The 18,935-nt window shown below is 39.7% G+C and overlaps 1 protein-coding gene across 1 annotated transcript; it reads right to left on the reverse strand.

The window, feature by feature from the left end:
- On the reverse strand, window positions 4,325-5,971 carry LOC109845993 (probable sugar phosphate/phosphate translocator At1g53660). Its single transcript, XM_020415219.1, has 5 exons — window positions 5,924-5,971; window positions 5,720-5,778; window positions 5,482-5,555; window positions 4,518-4,704; window positions 4,325-4,448 (listed from the first exon to the last, which is right to left on the reverse strand). Exons 1-5 carry the CDS (start codon window positions 5,969-5,971, stop codon window positions 4,325-4,327), a joined length of 492 nt encoding a protein of 163 aa, XP_020270808.1.

Consider the following 18,935-nt stretch of genomic DNA (forward strand, 5'->3'; position numbering starts at 1 on the left):
AGGGGTGTTCATTCAGACATTCGGGGCCTTCCAAGGGAGCATCATTGGGAGGTAATAGGTATGTGGTTTTCGCAGTTAGGGATTGCTCTAGGTATTGGTGGGTTGCAATCAAATCCCGTTGGTGTGAAGTCCCAGAAGTCTACAACAGATGGAGGAAGTGTGTCGATAGAAAGGTAACCCGACGTTCTGTTTATGGTAGGGGTTCTTTCTTACGGTTGTGCCGAGCTCACGGTAATAGGAGACACTTCATTGGTGTGGAAACTTTAAGACGACGAGGCGAGATGGAAGATTTGGGGAGCTATTCCTTGTTGGAGGAGGATCGGCGTTTGATGTCGAGTATTGGTTTTGATGTGCGGGCTACGACATGTTTGGGCCATCTTATGCATAGGTTGCCGACTGTTGCATGTAGAGATTTTGGATCTGGTGGAGCTACTTCAGATTTTGGGTTGCGTCGGATGTTTGGCTACCCAGCACTTGGTCACATCGTGGATGTGAGATTTGTCGGATGTTTGGCTACCCAGCACTTGGTCACATCGTGGATGTGAGATTTGATCCGATAGCACATTTGGGAGTCAGAGGCGTGTTTGATTATCAAGTATTGGATTCTGACTTTGTTCTGAGCATGTATGTCACGTTTGACTCTCGGCAGGTAGAGAGTGGTGATCAGATCTATGGGACATCGCAGCGGGTGGAGAGTGATGCTACTCCACGTTGGGTGGAGACTCTAGATCATACTACATCATTTGGGATTCTAGCTGATGTGACACAGATTGGGAATCATGTTGATTTGGATGCAAATTATAGGTTGATCGATTCGAGTATAGCTGATAGATGGAGTCTGGATATGGCCATTGGTTTATCTCAGGTGGAGATGTTTGGATTGTTTCAGTTTGGGGTCATTAGAGGTGCTATCAGCCGTAGACTTGATCGTGATGTTGGAGAAGTGTTGCGAACTCTTCTAGTGGATTGAGGCCTTTGAAGGCCATTTGGGTGAACTACGTTCGGCTTGATTCCTTGGGCAAAAGGATACGTAGGCAGTCTTTCAGATGCAGCCGGTTTGATTTCGATGGGGAAGATCATGTTTCAACTCTAGTTTGGATCCCGGACTTGTTGTGGATTGAGTCCGTTTTCGTGGGGGTGTTTCCACGATGTCCTGGACGCAACAAGTAGGACTATTGGATGATTTGGTGTCAGCTCAGTTTTGGTAGAAACATTTGCTGAGGTGGAGAATTGAAGAAGTAACAAGAGAAGCAGCAGGAAGTTCAGGAGAATCGGCCAGGCAGACTGGCGGTCGACCGCGAGTCAGTGGCGGTCCGGTCGACCGCCACGGTCGACCGCGTGGACCCTGTAGGATTTTTGGGCTCTGTCGTTTGGTTTGGTCGACCGCCACGGTCGACCGTGAGTTTCCTGTAGCCGATTTGTTCTCTGTCGGGAGTGTTCGGTCGACCGTTGCGGTCGACCGCGATACCTGCGTGGTCGACCGCCGCGGTCGACCGCAGGCTGTTTGGGCTGGGCTTTGGGTTTTCAACCCGGCTCGTTTTGGAGCTGATATATAACTCTAATCTTGATTAGTTAGGGTTAAGCAATGACGATTTTGAGCAGTCTTTTGGAGAGGATTGCTACATCCAATTGTGGGAGATTTGTGAGAGATCTAGAGCTTTGTTTTAGGGTTTGATCGGTAAGATTTGTAACTCTATTTGTATTCTCTTGATTTCTAATAGTAAGAACTCCCCCCTCATTGTCCCGTGGACGTAGACAACTTGCCGAACCACGTAAATAGTTTGTTCTTGCTGTGATTGTGTTTTGCTTATTGGTTGTGGTTTATCTCGAGTTATTGTTCGTGTCGCTGAGTTGGTGGGGATTTGTGCTTACTTTATGAGGATGGTGGGGATTGTGCCACATAGGCGACAATGAGTGAAATCTCTCTCTTATGACAAGGATACTCATTAATCTCTCTCTCTCTATATATATATATATAGAGAGAGAGAGAGATATTAATGGGTATCCTTGTCATAGGAGGGGATTTCCTCCTATGACGCCTCTAAAATCACATGATTGAGCGACATTGTGGATGATCCGCTCCGTTGAACTTGATCTACATATTCTAAAACTCCAACACCAAATTTGGGGTGAATCCGTCGTCGTTTGACCCTCCATCGAGCCGTGTGAAAAGTTCTATTCATTCAAAACCGTTAAAATTGATACGAGTGGATGAAGGGTCAAACGATGACGGGTTCACCCCTAACTTGGTGTGTTGGGTTTTTAGAATATGTAGATCAAGTTCAACGGAACGGATCATCCACAATGTCACTCAATCATGTGATTTTAGAGGCGTCAAGGAGGAAATCCCCTCCTATGGACATAGTCAACATTTGATGCAACATGCTCCCATGCTAAAATCTTTTCACACGGATTCAGACAATCAAGGACCATACTTTTTGTTGATGTAATACTAGGTTGTTTTTTCCTTTTTCTTTTTTTCTTTTTTGGGTCTAACAAATTTAGTCAAATGGGTTTGGAGCAAGGATCCACCAAACTCCAAATACCTATACTTGTCCCAAGTTTAAGATAGTTTCAAGTTAACTGGTAACCATATGCTTATAATTAGTTGAATTAATGTCCTTATCTTCTCGTGTAGTAGCTGTCTCTGTATTAATCGACTCATGATAATAGGAAAAAAAAAGAGATAAGCTTTGGCCTCTTGTTTAAATTTGCAGAATAACAAGAATAGAGAGCAAATCTGTGTTGTCTTGGTTCATGAGAGTACTATTAAATTTGGTGACAATGAAATTTCATGCCTACCATGTGCACTAGTGGACAAAATTTTGTCACGGGTTTCCTGCAAGATGTTGGTCTAGATTTGATTAATCTCAATTTTTCTGATTTGGTTCATGATATTTGTTTATTCTGGTCTAAATTTAATAAAAGAGAAGTTTCTTTTTTTTTTCCACTTAATATATGTAAACCTGTAAGAAGTCCATGGAACCTATTTAACTAAAAAAATTGATACATAATATACATGACGAGGAGGAGGAAGAAGAAGTACACTAGGAAAAGATAAGAGGAGATATTAGAAAGTGTAATAGACTAATGTCGTTTACTGAATCAAGTTGTTGTTTTGCTCCGAATTGATTGTATATTCCGGTGGAAGATGATGTTGGCAAAACAGACAACAAAGAGTGACTGCATTATTCCGAAGCACTCTCTCGTTAAAACAGTCTTCTTTGTAAAACCAACAATTATCTATTTCATTTCCAACAACTATCTTATCCTTGTTAATCTTGTATTCCATATTTCTTTTGAAGGCTTCTTCTATTTCTAAACTAGTGCTTGCATGTCCACGGAGAGCGAAAATTGAAAACCAGGCCTCCCTCAATTTTTTGAAGGTTCACAGTTTAAGCATCACCTTGTGTTGATCGCAAAACAATACGTAACCACATTTTTTCAACTTTTTGTCGGCAAGTTTCATTTGTTAGTCTAAGGGATGTAGACTCAAAGCTGGAATCAAACAAATTGTTGGATAGCAGGTTTTCTAATCTGTTTTGGTAACAGGATTCTTAATCTGTTTTGGTAACAGGATTATTAATCTGTTTTGGTAACAGGTTATCACTAGTACAAAACAGGTCAGCCCAAACGGTTGGAACCGTTTGAGAAAACCCCCTCCCAAACGATTACAACCGTTTGGGCGAGGTTAAAAGCCCGTTTGGGCTAAAGCCGTTGGGGACGAGTTGTCCCCAACGGTCGCCCAAACGGTTGTAACCGTTTGGGCAAAATCCCAAACGGTTACAACCGTTTGGGATGTTGCCCAAACGGTTACAACCGTTTGGGGTATAAAAATTTACCAAACGGATGTAACCGTTTGGCCAAATGTTAGCCCAAACGGTTGAAACCGTTTGGGTAATTTTTCGCCCAAACGGTTTCAACTGTTTGGCCTGTTTTTCACCAAAACGGTTTTAACCATTTGGGCTATTTATTTTAATAGTTTTTAAATTTTGACTTCTTTATTTATCTACTTGTTTATATACACATCTCACACAATAAGTACTCAACATCTCACAATGAAATCAAAATATTCTCAAACTTTGATAAATATCCAATGTTATATATACACAATGTTTACTCAATATACAATAAGTACTCAACATCTCCCAAAAGGAAAGGAAACAGAAAAACTACCACTAAATCCCTGAAAGATTTAGCCCGAGCAAATCTCTGTGCGCTTATGTGTGAGATCACGAGGCAAGTGTACAGATTGAGTGCAAACATCAGGAGACAATTGACGATTAAAATACATGGAACAGATAAACCCCAGGGCCAAAAAGAATCAATCATCGGCTTCTCCCAGAACATCCATGGAACAGGGAAGAAAGTTGAGCTGGAGCAATAAACGACAGATCTTGTTAAAAACACCTTTCTTAATGATTGAAGAATTAGAGTTGAAGGTGTACCTGAAAAAATTTATACAGAACATGGCAGAAATTGAGTTTAGCCAGACGCCACCATATACTCCTAAATACTGGATAACAATTAGCCTCAGCGCTTCACAGATAACACTGCCCATCTGATAGCCCACTCCACGCCAGCTAGAACTTACTTCCCCATAAGATGCCACTATTACTCCAAGGGTGATGGTAGACAATAGCATTTTATATTGAGTTGCCCCATTCTCAAAAACATTTTCAAGTACAGCGACCGCTATGTGAACTGCATTAACCAATAGAACAACATTCAATAATTCATCTGCTATTGACCTGTAATGTGGTACTTTAGATGGACTAGCTAATTTCTTTTAATGATGAAAAGAATCACAAAGTTGGGACTTACAAGTAATCTTAAGCACCTGCATAAAAGCAACGGAGGTGTAGAAGTATGCACTATTTCTCAGCCAAAGACTCAAAGCAAGAGCTCCAGAAATGCAATGAATTAACAATCCAAATCTGAATTAGAATATTTTTTCTGTACATCAGTACAAAATATTTAAACAAAACTCTGATATTTGATATAATGAAAGAAAACTAGTCAACTAGGAGAAACCCATACAAAACTGATCAAGCTAGTATGATATTTGATATAATGAAAGAAAACTAGTCAACTAGGAGAAACCCATACAAAACTGATCAAGCTAGTATAAAAATTAGTAAACTCCTTTAAATTCTAGTCAACTAGGAGAAACCCATACAAAACTGATCAAGCTAGTATAAAAATTAGTAAACTCCTTTAAATTTATTTTCTTATCTTTTAACATCTCTAAAAACAGATCTAACTATCCATACGTTTTTTTCCCTATAATTTATGAACGGAAGCATCCTACCTCATGTTTCTCTCATCTAGGACAAGATATAACATGTAATATTTTGATCAATAATGAAATAAAGTGAACCAATTAATTCAGCATGCAAATAACATTGAATAGAACTCCATTAAGGACCATTTTGTTCGGGTGATTGTTTACTAGAAACTTCAATATAAAAATATCAATACCTTTGGCTCTCTTCTGCCTTTCATCATATCTCACTTCAAAGTGCAAATTTATCTCCATATAGCTTTGCTGTACACTGTACATAAATAGGCAACATAAGATTTATAGCTTTCAAAAGATAAACACGTTCTGTATGACAATTTATTTTCTAAAATAAAAAGAAGAGAGAAGTAGGAAAAAGGAAAATAGAAGGACAAGAAGGGAGACTCTATATGCAGATGATTGGCAGTCAGTGCTTACTTTCTATTTTGCTTTGTTTCCTTAAAGTTCCTATTCCCAGGATGCTCAATTCCTCTGGCCTGAGGACAAAATAGATAGTAAAAGAGGCAAACATAGCGAGAGCTCGAAGAACATTTAGGAAAAATCAATAATCACCAGTTAAAAGCTACTATAAGTATTGTAATAATCCTGATGGAAGTCACTGGTGATCAAAATAAAACATACCTTCATGACCTTCAGAGTTATCAAGCATAATGCAGAGGAGAAGGCCATTTGCAGGAAGCACAATCCCACTGGATAAGGAAACTTGATTTATTCATATGATAACAGCAGCTACAAGTATAAACCAGAAGCTAGTCATTGGCAGTGTATGAACTATGAAGTTAAAAGGTGCTGCATTTCTTCCTTTGGAAGAGCATTCAACATGAGAAAAGAATAATTCAAGCACCAACCATAAGAAGTGATCTAAAAAGGGAGTTGAAAGGCAAAAGGCAAAACACTCGAAAATTAATTGACCTAGCTTATTCAAGGTCATGACAAATATTTATGGCTTCTTTTTAAATATGAAGGATAGTCTTCTAACTGTTCTGGCAATAAAATTTCTGAAGTTTAATTAGAACAATGACGATAAAGAATCAATGCTTTTGAAAAGTATTTGGGAAACCATAACAGAGATAAATCCGATGTTCCTCTATTTTTAGCAGAAAAGTCATGTTCTTCCCCAATATTAATAGAACTAACAGGGCCATGGTTCAAATCAATCTTAGTTGTCCCCACTGCTAATGAACTAAGAAACCCAGATTTTCCTTCAATTTCAACCGGAAAATTTACAAAATCAGCAATTCCTTTAACAAGAGATCATGCTTACACAAATTTGTCAGCAAAATAGGATCCCCATTACCGCAAACTCGCCATTGGAACCTTCTCTGTAGCTCTTCTGTGAAAATAAAGGAAAGATATCGCACTTAATTTCGTCAAAGCTAGGGCTTTTAAATTTGGAAGAGAGAGGGAGCCAAGTGAACTATGAGTACCCATATTGATCGTCAGCCCTCTTCAAACCTTCAAGAAATAAATAAGATTTAAGAAAGAAGAGTTAAAAAAGAGAAAAAAGGGGCGAGTTTTAGGGTTTGATTACTGTTCTTGGGAGCTCGATTCTCGTCGAGGATTCCAGTGGGAATGGCACTGATATTTGTTTCTTTACCCTAATTTAAAAGAAAGAAAAAGAACCTGATGAAGACGAGGAGAACGGAGGACCTGATGAAGACGAGGAGAACGGAGGAGATGCATATCAAGATGACGTGGAGGCGGCGGCGGGAGCGTAGGAGGAGGAAGAAGATGGCAGAGGTATTTGAGAGATTTGGGTTTGAGATGACGGATTTGAGGGGATGGGGTTAAGGGGCGCGGGGATTTTAGATTTTGGGGGAAATTTTTGGGGGGAAGCGGAAGAGAACGGAGGAAAAGATGTTCTTTTAAAAAAACTAAATCATCCAAACGGTTAAGACCATTTGGGCTACACATTCCAAATGGTTAAAACCGTTTGGGGTTGTGTTTGGGGGTTCTTAACAATCCAAACAGTTTTAACCGTTTGGGTTTTGTTATCCCAAATGGTTAAAACCGTTTGGGCTATTTTTACTTGCCGAAACGGTTCTAATAACCGTTTGGACTGTCCTGTTTTGTACTAGTGTATTAGGATTCCTAATCTGTTTTGTTTTTTGGTTTTAGAATTTCTGGTCTGTTTTGGTTTTAGGTTTTCTATATATATAGAACGTGTTATGGTGTTCACTCGCCCAAGATACAGTATTTACAAAATAATGCAATAAGAGCTCTAGTCAACTCTCAAGAGTTCTAGGCATTCGACTTCTCAGTCAAATTTTAAGACCTTGGTACCTCATCATGATGAGGACAAGAATGACAGCTTCCCAAATTTGTTATTTGACTTTTTAAATTTTCAGTTTTAGTAGTTTGACTTCGAAATTTGAATTGTAGTCTAAATTTAGTAGTTATTCAGTTTTGGTATCTAATTGATTTGGAGAGATTTGAGTGATTTTAGAAGATTTCCAAACAGTATTTTCTTTTCTTTATATGGGAGTGCTGTAATCAGATTGAATAATTGATGAATTGATGAAATGAAATTTGCATTGGCTTATTTGTGGTGTGAAACCCTAGGCTAGTGTACGTTTGTTTCTTCCAGCCGTCATCTTTCTTTGTTCTCTGCTCCACGTAAACTCCCAATCACATCTTCGTCTTCATCCCTCAACAACAACAAACCCAACTTCACCTTCTTCCAGCACCGCAACAAAACCACTCTTCTCATATTCCAACGCCAAAACCCACATCCCACTGCAGCCAACATCTTCCACAAACCCAATTCTTTCCCCTCTCTTCTTCCTCCAGATCAGAAACTATCAACGCCCCAGATCCCAATCTCCTCCTGATCTGTTTTCCCCATCCACAGATCCGTTCAACCCTCTGCTCTCCTCCCAATTGAGCAGCCCCACAAACTCAGCTCCTCCCTGCTATCTTTTCGACAGACAGGTCCAGCTGGCAGAGACAGATCTGTCCGTATCGCCGTCTTCCGCCTTTACTTCGTCATCGCCGCTGTTCAGATCATCATCGCGCGTCGCTGCTTGGATCGGCCACCATCGCCCGTCGTCTCCTTCAAGCACTGCTCATCCGCTTTCCTCTCAGGAAGAGAACACAGAAGGAATCCGATCAGAATATATCGATGTGTGTGGGCTTGTTGATGTTATGGGCTTAGGCTTCACTGTAGCAGTTGATGGGTCTGGGCTTCACTGAAGAAATTCTTCTAATGGGTTTTGGATTTCTCTCGGCATTTTGGACAATAAACTCTCAACTCAGTAATTTTCTGTTAATCTCATAATTGTTAGTTAATTACAATGCGTATTAAATCTCTAAACTATTATTATATATTCACTGCTTAATCTATTTTTGTGAGTTAGAGAGAACTGAACATGTGACTGATTAATTTTGATATTGAATATAGAACTTGCGAAATGATAATTAATATTGTGATGAAAATATTTGAGATTGAAACTGTTCATGAGTATCTTTGCAAAATCTTGTCAAAATCCATCTGTCGCGTTAATTATTTTTGAATTAATTTCCTACCAAATATCATGATTTTTGGCGAAACAATGCTTTGTTCAAATTGAATCGCTGATCCCGATAGACCCCCTTCCCCGTTTCACATCATTTTTGGTATCAGAGACCATGGTTCTAGGTTAGGAAAATTTTATTAGTGAGTCTTTATTAAAAAAAAAATCTTCTTCTTTTTAGTTATTAGTACACACATTTCATCGCATTTATTTGTGCATGCCCACTCGTACCGGTCTACCCTATCGTTTAGGAGAGTCAAGTGAGTCGACTAGTGAGTCTAGTATGTCAGGCAGCAGCGACCCCGAACTCCATAAGAAACTCGATGAGCTAGCAGGACAATTAGGTGCCGTAGTCCAGGGTTTAGCAAATCTCCGAAATGAAACCAACGAAAAGTTTGCTAGGCTCGAAGAAGCTCGTGTTGCAACCCCGCCACCGCAAGGTCAAGGTTATGAACACTTCACCCCGCCGCTGCAAGGTCAAGGCTATGGAAACATCGTTCAACGGCCCCCACATCAACCAGTACCTGATCCGGATGCGCAATACCTGAGGAGTATTAAGATCAACGCCCCAACCTTTGATGGTAGGCTCGACCCAGAAACTTTCTTTGATTGGCTGAAGAGCATGGATCTCTACTTCGATTGGTACGCCCTGACGGAATCCCAAAAAGTCAAGTTTGTCACAATGAAGCTCACCGGACCCGCTTGCTAATATTGGTCCAACTTTGAAATGATAAGGCATATTAGAGGTGAGTTACCGATTTTTACTTGGCGAGAAATGACCGACGAACTGAAACAAAAATATCTCCCGCCATCATTTATTTATAGATTGCTAGATAAGTGGCATTGTCTTACTCAGGGAACCAAATCTGCAAAAGAGTACGCTGCTCAATTTGATAAATTGTTTACTCGATGCAGCACCATTGAACCAGAGGCACCGATAAAAGTCTTATCAAAGTTTAGTTCCGGATTGAGAAGTGACCTCCAAACCGAACTCTTTGCTAGAGGAGTAAACACCATTGAGAGAGCTTACGCCTTAGTTCAAGAGTTAGATGAAGCCAAATTACACCAATCTCATAGGGCTCAGAATTTTCATACTCATTCCTCCCAGTTTTCCTGTGCCAATACCTCTAGTCAGCCTCTGAGTCGATCTAACCCTAGTTCTTCCCTGTCTAGAGTCGATCCCAAGGGCCAGAAGTCAGAAAGATATCTCTCCAAACGTAGCCCAATAATGCAATGTTACAATTGTCAAGGATATGGGCACGTTGCATCCGTCTGTACAACTCCGTTCAGAGTTAGAATTAATAAGCCGCCTATAACGGAATAAAAATCTATTATTGAGGAAACCGTTACCCAGGCTGTAAATTTGACAGAATCTAACTCTGACAAGAAAATCCAGGGTAGTATAATCGAAGAACCATACATTTATGTACCTTCTGAAACTACCCCAACAATTGTGGAGTTAACTGAAGTTTCATGCAATGACAACACTCCGGTTATTCCACAAGCTACCCCTTTGATCACGGAGTCCACGGATGTTATTCCTGAAGTTGTTCTTGAAATCAAAACTCCAACTCCTTCTGAACCAACTCTAGTGATTGAAAACGCTGTTGATGTTCCCCACAGAGTCCTCCCAGACCAACATGACCCCCAACTCGTTCCTGATGTGGGTCCTAAAGCGATTCAATCTAATATCTGTATGGAAGTTGAATACCAAACTGAGGCTAATGAAATAACTACCATACTAGATATCCCACCATCATGCATTGTCCCAACAATCACTCCCACATATATTGATCCATTTTGGGAGAAAATATTGATTAGGGATACAAGTTGTAGCACGAGTGTTTTTATTTCCTTTTTCGCTCATGCTAAATGCACCAAAACACTCATCTTTCATGCATGTGTCTGCATGTTCCTCACTGTCATTTTTAGGACGAGAAATTTGTTATGCACATCAATGAAGGAACACCTAATTATTCCATTTGATAGAGGATGTTATGCATATTGAACTTTTCGTTGAGTTACATCTACCATTGATCACATTTTTCGAGTCTACATTTCATACATAGTCATTCGAGTTGATTACATCATTTGCATTGATCATATATTGGGGAATCAGTGATCTAATTTGAATAAATACATTGTTAGCTGAAATATATGATATGGAGTCAGGACGTTATTTAAAATTGTTAATGCTGATATTTTAGATGGTTTGGACTTGTCCAATACAGTTCTTTATTGCTGTTTAAGATAATAATTAATAGCAACATTTATATTATCGATTTGGTCATAGTTCTATTCTCAATATTGAGTGACTAAACAGTTCACAGTGTTATTGGCAGTCCACTAATATAAGCCTGACCCTAGCCTATTGTTTCTGAGAGTTCTTTCACCTTACCCCCACTTCTATATATTCACCCAATCGGCAATGAATTTTGATAATATTTTAGATGGTGAATTTACAATGCAATCTAACTAATGATTTGAGATGCAGGAAAATATCTGATGACAGATTAAGATGCAGGCAGACTATATTGAAGACTACAAATTTCTGCAGCTAACTCGACGGAGTCGAGTTTTCTCCCACCCGGGGAATCTGATGAGGACAAGAATGACAGCTTCCCAAATTTGTTATTTGACTTTTTAAATTTTCAGTTTTAGTAGTTTGAATTCGAATTTGAATTGTAGTCTAAATTTAGTAGTTATTCAGTTTTGGTATCTAATTGATTTGGAGAGATTTGAGTGATTTTAGAAGATTTCCAAACTATATTTTCTTTTCTTTATAAGGGAGTGTTGTAATCAGATTGAATAATTGATGAATTGATGAAATGAAATTTGCATTGGCTTATTTGTGGTGTGAAACCCTAGGCTAGTGTACGTTTGTTTCTTCCAGCCGTCATCTTTCTTTGTTCTCTGCTCCACGTAAACTCCCAATCACATCTTCGTCTTCATCCCTCAACAACAACAAACCCAACTTCACCTTCTTCCAGCACCGCAACAAAACCACTCTTCTCATATTCCAACGCCAAAACCCACATCCCACTGCAGCCAACATCTTCCACAAACCCAATTCTTTCCCCTCTCTTCTTCCTCCAGATCAGAAACTATCAACGCCCCAGATCCCAATCTCCTCCTGATCTGTTTTCCCCATCCACAGATCCGTTCAACCCTCTGCTCTCCTCCCAATTGAGCAGCCCCACAAACTCAGCTCCTCCCTGCTATCTTTTCGACGGACAGCTCCAGCCGGTAGAGATAGATCTGTCCGTATCGCCGTCTTCTGCCTTTACTTCGTCATCGCCGCTGTTCAGATCATCATCGCGCGTCGCTGCTTGGATCGGCCACCATCGCCCGTCGTCTCCTTCAAGCACCGCTCATCCGCTTTCCTCTCAGGAAGAGAACACGGAAGGAATCAGATCAGAATATATCGATGTGTGTGGGCTTGTTGATGTTATGGGCTTAGGCTTCACTATAGCAGTTGATGGGTCTGGGCTTCACTGAAGAAATTCTTCTAATGGGTTTTGGATTTCTCTCGGCATTTTGGACAATAAATTCTCAACTCAGTAATTTTCTGTTAATCTCATAATTGTTAGTTAATTGTAATGCGTATTAAATCTCTAAACTATTATTATATATTCACTGCTTAATCTATTTTTGTGAGTTAGAGAGAACTGAACATGTGACTGATTAATTTTGATATTGAATATAGAACTTGCGAAATGATAATTAATATTGTGATTAAAATATTTGAGATTGAAACTGTTCATGAGTATCTTTGCAAAATCTTGTTAAAATCCATCTGTCGCGTTAATTATTTTTGAATTAATTTCCTACCGAATATCATGATTTTTGGTGAAACAGTGCTTTGTTCAAATTGAATCGCTGATCTCGATAGACCCCCTTCCCCGTTTCGCATCATTTTTGGTATCAGAAACCATGGTTCTAGGTTAGGAAAATTTTATTAGTGAGTCTTTATTAAAAAAAAATCTTCTTCTTTTTAGTTATTAGTACACACATTTCATCGCATTTATTTGTGCATGCCCACTCGTACCGGTCTACCCTATCGTTTAGGAGAGTCAAGTGAGTCGACTAGTGAGTCTAGTATGTCAGGCAGCAGCGACCCCGAACTCCATAAGAAACTCGATGAGCTAGCAGGACAATTAGGTGCCGTAGTCCAGGGTTTAGCAAATCTCCGAAATGAAACCAATGAAAAGTTTGCTAGGCTCGAAGAAGCTCGTGTTGCAACCCCGCCACCGCAAGGTCAAGGTTATGAACACTTCGTCCCGCCGCTACAAGGTCAAGGCTATGGAAACATCGTTCAACGGCCCCCACATCAACCAGTACCCGATCCGGATGCGCAATACCTGAGGAGTATTAAGATCAACGCCCCAACCTTTGATGGTAGGCTCGACCCAGAAACTTTCTTTGATTGGCTGAAGAGCATGGATCTCTACTTCGATTGGTATGCCCTGACGAAATCCCAAAAAGTCAAGTTTGCCACAATGAAGCTCACCAGACCCTCTTGCCAATATTGGTCCAACTTCAAAATGATAAGGCATATTAGAGGTGAGTTACCAATTTTTACTTGGCGAGAAATGACCGACGAACTGAAACGAAAATATCTCCCGCCATCATTTATTTATAGATTGCTAGATAAGTGACATTGTCTTACTCAGGGAACCAAATCTGCAAAAGAGTACGTTGCTCAATTTGATGAATTGTTTACTCGATGCAGCACCATTGAACCAGAGGCACCGATAAAAGTCTTATCAAAGTTTAGAGCCGGATTGAGAAGTGACCTCCAAACCGAACTCTTTGCTAGAGGAGTAAACACCCTTGAGAGAGCTTACGCCTTAGTTCAAGAGTTAGATGAAGCCAAATTACACCAATCTCATAGGGCTCAGAATTTTCATACTCATTCCTCCTAGTTTTCCTGTGCCAATACCTCTAGTCAGCCTCTGAGTCGATCTAACCCTAGTTCTTCCCTGTCTAGAGTCGATCCCAAGGACCAGAAGTCAGAAAGATATCTCTCCAAACGTAGCCCAATAATGCAATGTTACAATTGTCAAGGATATGGGCACGTTACATCCGTCTGTACAACTCAGTTCAGAGTTAGAATTAATAAGCCGCCTATAACGGAATCAAAATCTATTATTGAGGAAACCGTTACCCAGGCTGTAAATTTGACAGAATCTAACTCTGACAAGAAAATCCAGGGTAGTATAATTAAAGAACCATACATTTCTGTACCTTCTGAAACTACCCCAAAAATTGTGGAGTTAACTGAAGTTTCATGCAATGACAACACTCCGGTTATTCCACAAGCTACCCCTTTGATCACGGAGTCCACTGATGTTATTCCTGAAGTTGTTCTTGAAATCGAAACTCCAACTCCTTCTGAACCAACTCTAGTGATTGAAAACGCTGTTGATGTTCCCCACAGAGTCCTCCCAGACCAACATGACCCCCAACTCGTTCCTGATGTGGGTCCTAAAGCGATTCAATCTAATATCTGTATGGAAGTTGAATACCAAACTGAGGCTAATGAAATAACTACCATACTAGATATCCCACCATCATGCATTGTCCCAACAATCACTCCCACATATATTGATCCATTTTGGGAGAAAATATTGATTAGGGATACAAGTTGTAGCACGAGTGTTTTTATTTCCTTTTCGCTCATGCTAAATGCACCAAAACACTCATCTTTCATGCATGTGTCTGCATGTTCCTCACTGTCATTTTTAGGACGAGAAATTTGTTATGCACATCAATGAAGGAACACCTAATTATTCCATTTGATAGAGGACGTTATGCATATTGAACATTTCGTTGAGTTACATCTGCCATTGACCGCATTTTTCGAGTCTACATTTCATACATAGTCATTCGAGTTGATTACATCATTTGCATTGATCATATATTGGGGAATCAGTGATCTAATTTGAATAAATACATTGTTAGCTGAAATATATGATATGGAGTCAGGACGTTATTTAAAATTGTTAATGCTGATATTTTAGATGGTTTGGACTTGTCCAATACAGTTCTTTATTGCTGTTTAAGATTTGACATGATATTTATGAACTTTTCCAACTCTTGAATAATTAATAGCAACATTTATATTATCGATTTGGTCATAGTTCTATTCTCAATATTGAGTGACTAAACAGTTCACAGTGTTATTGGCAGTCCACTAATATAAGCCTGGCCCTAGCCTATTGTTTCTGAGAGTTCTTTCACCTTACCCCCACTTCTATATATTCACCCAATCGGCATTGAATTTTGATAATATTTTAGATGGTGAATTTACAATGCAATCTAACTAATGATTTGAGATGCAGGAAAATATCTGATGACAGATTAAGATGCAGGCAGACTATATTGAAGACTACAAACTTCTGCAGCTAACTCGACGGAGTCGAGTTTTCTCCCACCCGGGGAGAATGATGAGGACAAGAATGACAGCTTCCCAAATTTGTTATTTGACTTTTTAAATTTTTAGTTTTAGTAGTTTGAATTCGAATTTGAATTGTAGTCTAAATTTAGTAGTTATTCAGTTTTGGTATCTAATTGATTTGGAGAGATTTGAGTGATTTTAGAAGATTTCCAAACTGTATTTTCTTTTCTTTATAAGGGAGTGCTGTAATCAGATTGAATAATTGATGAATTGATGAAATGAAATTTGCATTGGCTTATTTGTGGTGTGAAACCCTAGGCTAGTGTACGTTTGTTTCTTCCAGCCGTCATCTTTCTTTGTTCTCTGCTCCACGTAAACTCCCAATCACATCTTCGTCTTCATCCCTCAACAACAACAAACCCAACTTCACCTTCTTCCAGCACCGCAACAAAACCACACTTCTCATATTCCAACGCCAAAACCCACATCCCACTGCAGCCAACATCTTCCACAAACCTAATTCTTTCCCCTCTCTTCTTCCTCCAGATCAGAAACTATCAACGCCCCAGATCCCAATCTCCTCCTGATCTGTTTTCCCCATCCGCAGATCCGTTCAACCCTCTGCTCTCCTCCTAATTGAGCAGCCCCACAAACTCAGCTCCTCCCTGCTATCTTTTCGACGGACAGCTCCAGCCGGCAGAGACAGATCTGTCCGTATCGCCGTCTTCCGCCTTTACTTCGTCATCGCCGCTGTTCAGATCATCATCGCGCGTCGCTGCTTGGATCAGCCACCATCGCCCGTCGTCTCCTTCAAGCACCGCTCATCTGCTTTCCTCTCAGGAAGAGAACACAGAAGGAATCAGATCAGAATATATCGATGTGTGTGGGCTTGTTGATGTTATGGGCTTAGGCTTCACTGTAGCAGTTGATGGGTCTGGGCTTCACTGAAGAAATTCTTCTAATGGGTTTTGGATTTCTCTCGGCATTTTGGATAATAAACTCTCAACTCAGTAATTTTCTGTTAATCTCATAATTGTTAGTTAATTGCAATGCGTATTAAATCTCTAAACTATTATTATATATTCACTGCTTAATTTATTTTTGTGAGTTAGAGAGAACTGAACATGTGACTGATTAATTTTGATATTGAATATAGAACTTGCGAAATGATAATTAATATTGTGATTAAAATATTTGAGATTGAAACTGTTCATGAGTATCTTTGCAAAATCTTGTTAAAATCCATCTGTCACGTTAATTATTTTTGAATTAATTTCCTACCGAATATCATGATTTTTGGTGAAACTGTGCTTTGTTCAAATTGAATCGCTGGTCCCGGTAGACCCCCTTCCCTGTTTCGCATCACATCAGGAATAAACCCGAGGCACAATCATAGAATCTTTGGCTCCGCCGACTCATCCAGCCGACATTCTGGTATCGACATGAAAGGCGATATGGGTCGACATGATAGATCCTGACCTCTCAGACAAGTTGACATCTTTATATCGACTCGAAAGACGGTTCTTAGCTAGGGCAAGAAGACATTCTAACCAGTCGAACAGGCCAGCATTCTCCAATCAACGCGAAAGGCGGTGTCGGTCGACCCTATCATCGAAGACGACCCAACTAAGGGCACTTGATCACTCACTGGGTATTTCTCAGAAACGACTGGAAGGATATTCCCTGTTATCGACTAAATTGAGAACTTAGACCCAGCCTCAAGCCTCTTCCCCAGAGCATATGTCAACATCTCAGTCCACCTCGGACAAGCCTCATCCAGACTTTGACCTGATGGGTCTCCATGACTTGTCAGCTCAAAGCACTTCCCAGAAAATACGAAAACATCATCTCCCACGTGACTCCCCCTCCAGTCGCCAGCCGACATCTGTAAAGCGAGGGACGACTCAATATGCCCACGTGACTTCTACCACACTCACAAGTCACATTCCAGACATCACAGAGACACCATCTCCCATGCTGAAATAACTTCTCCTCTAGTTGCCAGCCGACACCTATAGAGCGAGGGATGACTCACCTTTCAGCTCACACTTAGTCACCGACATTCTGTATGGCCAAAATAACCAGTCTACCATCGACATACACTCTATATATGGAGGTTGTTCACCATCAGAAAAGGGACCCCCGAAGGGAACGAGAAGGTAACCTAATCTAACCTAAGAAAAAACTCCCGGAGCAATTTAAATCTTCCTCTTCATCTAAACTGAGAGATGATGATCTCTAATGCACATAGCATAAGAACATACAGTTCTAAACTCCGCTCGAGTTTAACTTCATCAACTGATTTGACCGTCGGAGGTACCACGGGGGAACTAGTCCTCGTCCTCTTACGAGTTTGTTCTTCTGGTCTTTACAGCGGATCCAGATATCCTAGTTTAAGAACCAGGCATAAAGTTGAAGAAGGGAGTGGACCCTCCATCATCCTTCATCACCTCACAACCATTCTCTTCTAGATTAATTGGCTGTTTGATTTTGAGCATCAACAGAACGTCTTTGAAGAGATTAGACCTTAGAAAATGAGGGTTTTGAGAGAATTCTTCAGAGAGATCTCAGAGAGATTAGATCCTATTTATGGGTATTGTTATCTTCTTCAATATTAATCAAAGAATTATGTGGTGTGACTCGCGAGGACATAGGCACGATTGCCAAACCTCATTAAATCTGTTGTGTTTTTTCTTGTTTACTTTCCTGCAAGTTTTTATCTTTTTATTTGTTGTGATTTTTCCTACTTTCCTACTCTCAAACAAAAGGTCCGAAAGGGTAAGGATTCGATTTGATTATTTCGAATCCCTAACAACTAGTATTAGAGCCAGAAGGATTGTGAGAGAGCCATGGCAGAGGAAAGCAAATTTAAGATCGAGAAGTTTGACGGTTCAGACTTCGCCTACTGGAAGCCGCAGATGGAGGACTATCTATACTAGAAGGACTTGTATCGCCCGTTGATGGGCAAGGCTAAGGTAAAGAATAAAGAAGAAAGAAGAGCCAGACGAGGATTGGGAAATACTTGATAGGAAGGTGTTAGGTCTCATTTATGAGCCTACATCTTCTAATCTTGTTTTGATGATTACAAACAATTCCTAATATTGTTTGTCTAGTGTTTATGTTTTCTTATTATGTATTCTAGACAAACAATAAGTTAGAGGATTGATGGAATTGAGCCTACACGATCACATCAAATGGAGGTTGGCGGAATAGTGGAATGAAACCATTGCACATCAAGTCATATTCAAGATCAAGCTTCATCCGCAACCAAATCAAGCATATTGAAGATCTATCAAGCTTGGGTAAAATAGTTTAGGATTTATACTTTGTGTGTTAATATCTTAAGCTCAATATTATACACACACAATTTAATGGTTTATGTGTTTTATCCACAAAAGTTTTCACAAACAAAGAGATATATAATACTTTTTTGTTTTCTATGTGGATAAGTTGTTTTGGTTTAGCTATATAGATATGAAGAAATATATATTTTTCATATTTATATGCTTCATATTCTATTAAATTTGTAAAATATTATGTTTATGGATTGAAGACTCATTTACACTATTTTCATATCTTGTATAAGTCTCTAAATCTATCCGAAAGTGTTTCAAAATTTTGTTTAAGTCATTTTGGCAAAATCAAGTTTTTAACATGTTCATACTTATGTGCAAAATGATGAGATTTCACATTTGGGGGATGCTTTTGAAAACCAGTTTTT

The sequence above is a fragment of the Asparagus officinalis genome, chromosome 6 (assembly GCF_001876935.1).
Source record: "Asparagus officinalis chromosome 6, Aspof.V1, whole genome shotgun sequence".
Lineage (NCBI taxonomy): Eukaryota > Viridiplantae > Streptophyta > Magnoliopsida > Asparagales > Asparagaceae > Asparagus > Asparagus officinalis.

Excerpts from the sequence above, each read along its gene's own strand:
- LOC109845993 (XM_020415219.1), bottom strand. The coding sequence starts at position 5,971 with ATGGCCTTCTCCTCTGCATTATGCTTGATAACTCTGAAGGTCATGAAG. Across the intron at positions 5,779-5,923 it reads TAACTCTGAAGGTCATGAAG|GCCAGAGGAATTGAGCATCC; the intron begins GTATGTTTTATT and ends TTTTGTCCTCAG. Across the intron at positions 5,556-5,719 it reads GAAACAAAGCAAAATAGAAA|TGTACAGCAAAGCTATATGG; the intron begins GTAAGCACTGAC and ends ATTTATGTACAG.